This window comes from Temnothorax curvispinosus, unplaced genomic scaffold (genome assembly GCF_003070985.1).
Source record: "Temnothorax curvispinosus isolate PA1 unplaced genomic scaffold, ASM307098v1 QBEX01013011.1, whole genome shotgun sequence".
Classification (NCBI taxonomy): Eukaryota; Metazoa; Arthropoda; class Insecta; order Hymenoptera; family Formicidae; genus Temnothorax; species Temnothorax curvispinosus.
In genome coordinates, this window is record NW_020222791.1 from 3,432 (window position 1) to 6,048 (window position 2,617).

At 29.7% G+C, this 2,617-nt stretch overlaps 1 protein-coding gene across 1 annotated transcript; it reads left to right on the plus strand.

The window, feature by feature from the left end:
* The first annotated feature begins 1,079 nt into the window (after positions 1-1,079).
* On the plus strand, positions 1,080-2,274 carry LOC112463074 (elongation of very long chain fatty acids protein 1-like). Its single transcript, XM_025029249.1, has 4 exons — positions 1,080-1,116; positions 1,245-1,528; positions 1,755-2,057; positions 2,122-2,274. The coding sequence occupies exons 1-4, from the start codon at positions 1,080-1,082 to the stop codon at positions 2,272-2,274; spliced, it is 777 nt and encodes a 258-aa protein (XP_024885017.1).
* Positions 2,275-2,617: the final 343 nt, after the last annotated feature.

The window sequence follows — 2,617 nt, forward strand, 5'->3', positions numbered from 1 at the left end:
TGTGTGTATACGGATTTTTTAATACACGCATCTACTTCTACAATTTTTTATATCTGTGAATGCGTAAATGCGTGACAACATTATTCGTAGATAAAACAGTATGTGATTAAAATCAGTGCACATTTTTACATCACGCATGAATTCTATGGGTTTAAATAAAATTTGATTTTCTATTATTTCTTATTACTATATACATATAAATATATAATATAAAAAATAATTTTGCCTCTTGTAAAAAAATCTGAACAAGGATATTCCTGCGTGTTTGGTCAGTACAAGACTGCATGCACAGTGTACGGTGCACAATAATAATAATATATTTGTATTTGCCCTGTAAGCAGGAGGTGCGGTAGGATGGACATCTCTTCACGTGAAAAGTTAGAAATCCAATGTGGAACATGTTTTCAATGCCTTTTGAATTAACATAAAAACTCCTAAAGTATGATTGTGTTGACTTGAACAGAAAGATCACGAAAGTAAAGTGGAGAGAAGTGTTTATATAATGGTGATTTGTAACAACTTATAACATCCTGTAGAATTGTTAAAATCTTCCTATACTTTTGATCATTTTATCTTAAAAAATGGTTTTGTTATAGGAGTCGCCAAAATTTCCTTTAAAGACTTTTATCTTAACCCGAAATAAAGCTTTTTACATCAAAGTTTTATCGAAATCAGAGGTAGACCGTTTTCGGAACTCCACCAAAGAATATATTAAAATAAAATTAAAAATAACTTTTTGATACATAATTATGATAACAAGAGTCGTAATTTTATATTTTGAAATTATAATATATAGAATTAAATATTGCACTATTTTATATACATCAGTAAAAGAAATCGACGTATAAAAAAGAATTGTCATTTACTCGACCTACGAACCTATCTGTTACGAAGCTACCTGCTACGTTTACATACAAATACACATACATATGCATAATATATAACAGCCATAAATATGTAAATGCGTGAATAAATAACATTAATAGTTTTTAAGTCGGTGTTTTTTTTTTTCGGAACTGCTCAGTTTTATTTTGGCATTGCTAGGAGAAACATACTTAAAGTGAAACTGTGGCTCAACTATGGAATCTAAACATTATAATTCAGAAATAATAGCTAGTAAGTTCTAAATATATATATGTATATCAAAGAAATGTTAAAGATTTAAAATTTTTTTTAGAAGGGACACTACAAAAATTCCTCTTATTATTTTTCCTCAAAATTATGTGTTAACTCATATTATATAGATTTCACAGATGCACGAACGATGGAATGGCTATTGTTATCTTCGCCGATGCCAATTATTTTTATATTGCTGGCTTATTTATACGTCGTCTACTTTACTGGACCGCAATTTATGGAAAACAGACAACCGTATTCGTTGAAAAGATTTATACAATGTTACAATCTTTTTCAAATTGTTGCAAATTTTTGGCTAGTGTTTAACGTCATGACCGATGGTAGACCGTTCACTGCCGTATGGAGATATTGCGAGTCACTTGATAAAATTTGCGGTCGTAACAGTGAAAAGGTATGCTAAGCTTTTAAATTGTCAAAAATAAGGAATAATTTGGATTTAAATTAGGACACTTTAAATATTTGAGAATTATATAATAAATCATTGTTACTCATACGACATAAGCAATAATATTGATAAATTTGAACATGTGAATTTGGAGAATAGATATAACTCTGTAAGAATTAACAGAATTGAGATAACAACGATTTCGCAAATAGATATAATTTTCTTATTGCAGCAACTTGAAATTATGTGGTGGACACTGTTGCTTAAAATAATTGATCTCATTGAAACCATAATATTTGTATTGAGGAAAAAAGATCGTCAGGTCTCATTTTTGCACACGTACCATCATATTTCCACGGTTATCTATGCTTGGACGACGCTCAGACACTCTCCGCACAGTTTCCTCATGACTATCATAGCACTCAATTGTTCTGTACACGTGATAATGTATTCCTATTATTGTCTGAGCACTTTTGGATCGAATATGCGACGAAGACTTCTACCATTCAAGAAGTGGATTACTCTTATACAAATGGTAAGCTCTGAATTTAATTTGTCGATATACTTGATGATATTAAATATTGCTTTTATTAAAACAGGCACATATGGCATTCCTAACGGTGGGCAGTTCGCAAGGTTTCATACTTAACTGCGGTAATATAAGTGTGAAATATTTTTCTATCGCGTCATTTCTTAATGGCATTGTAAACTTGTCATTGTTTTTCAATTTTTATAATTCTTATAAGAAATAGAAAACCTGATTGTGAAGTACAATTTTGTTGAATGAAGAATGAGCATTATATTAAATATGCGTGATTCTGATGTACATGCGTATTTGTTTCGTAATATGCACTAAGTAATATGCACTATTTATGTTATAATGCACAATTATATTATATTTTTAATTGGATATGTTAAAACAATATTGTACAACATAATTTTTTAATATATAACAGATTTTCATACTAGACCTTGGCGACTTTTTAAAATATTAATTTTTTAATGATATAATTTAATTAAGTTGCACTTTTTAGGCAAATACCTGTCCATTTTACCCATCATCCTTTAGCGACAATACAGGCTCGATTTCATCGC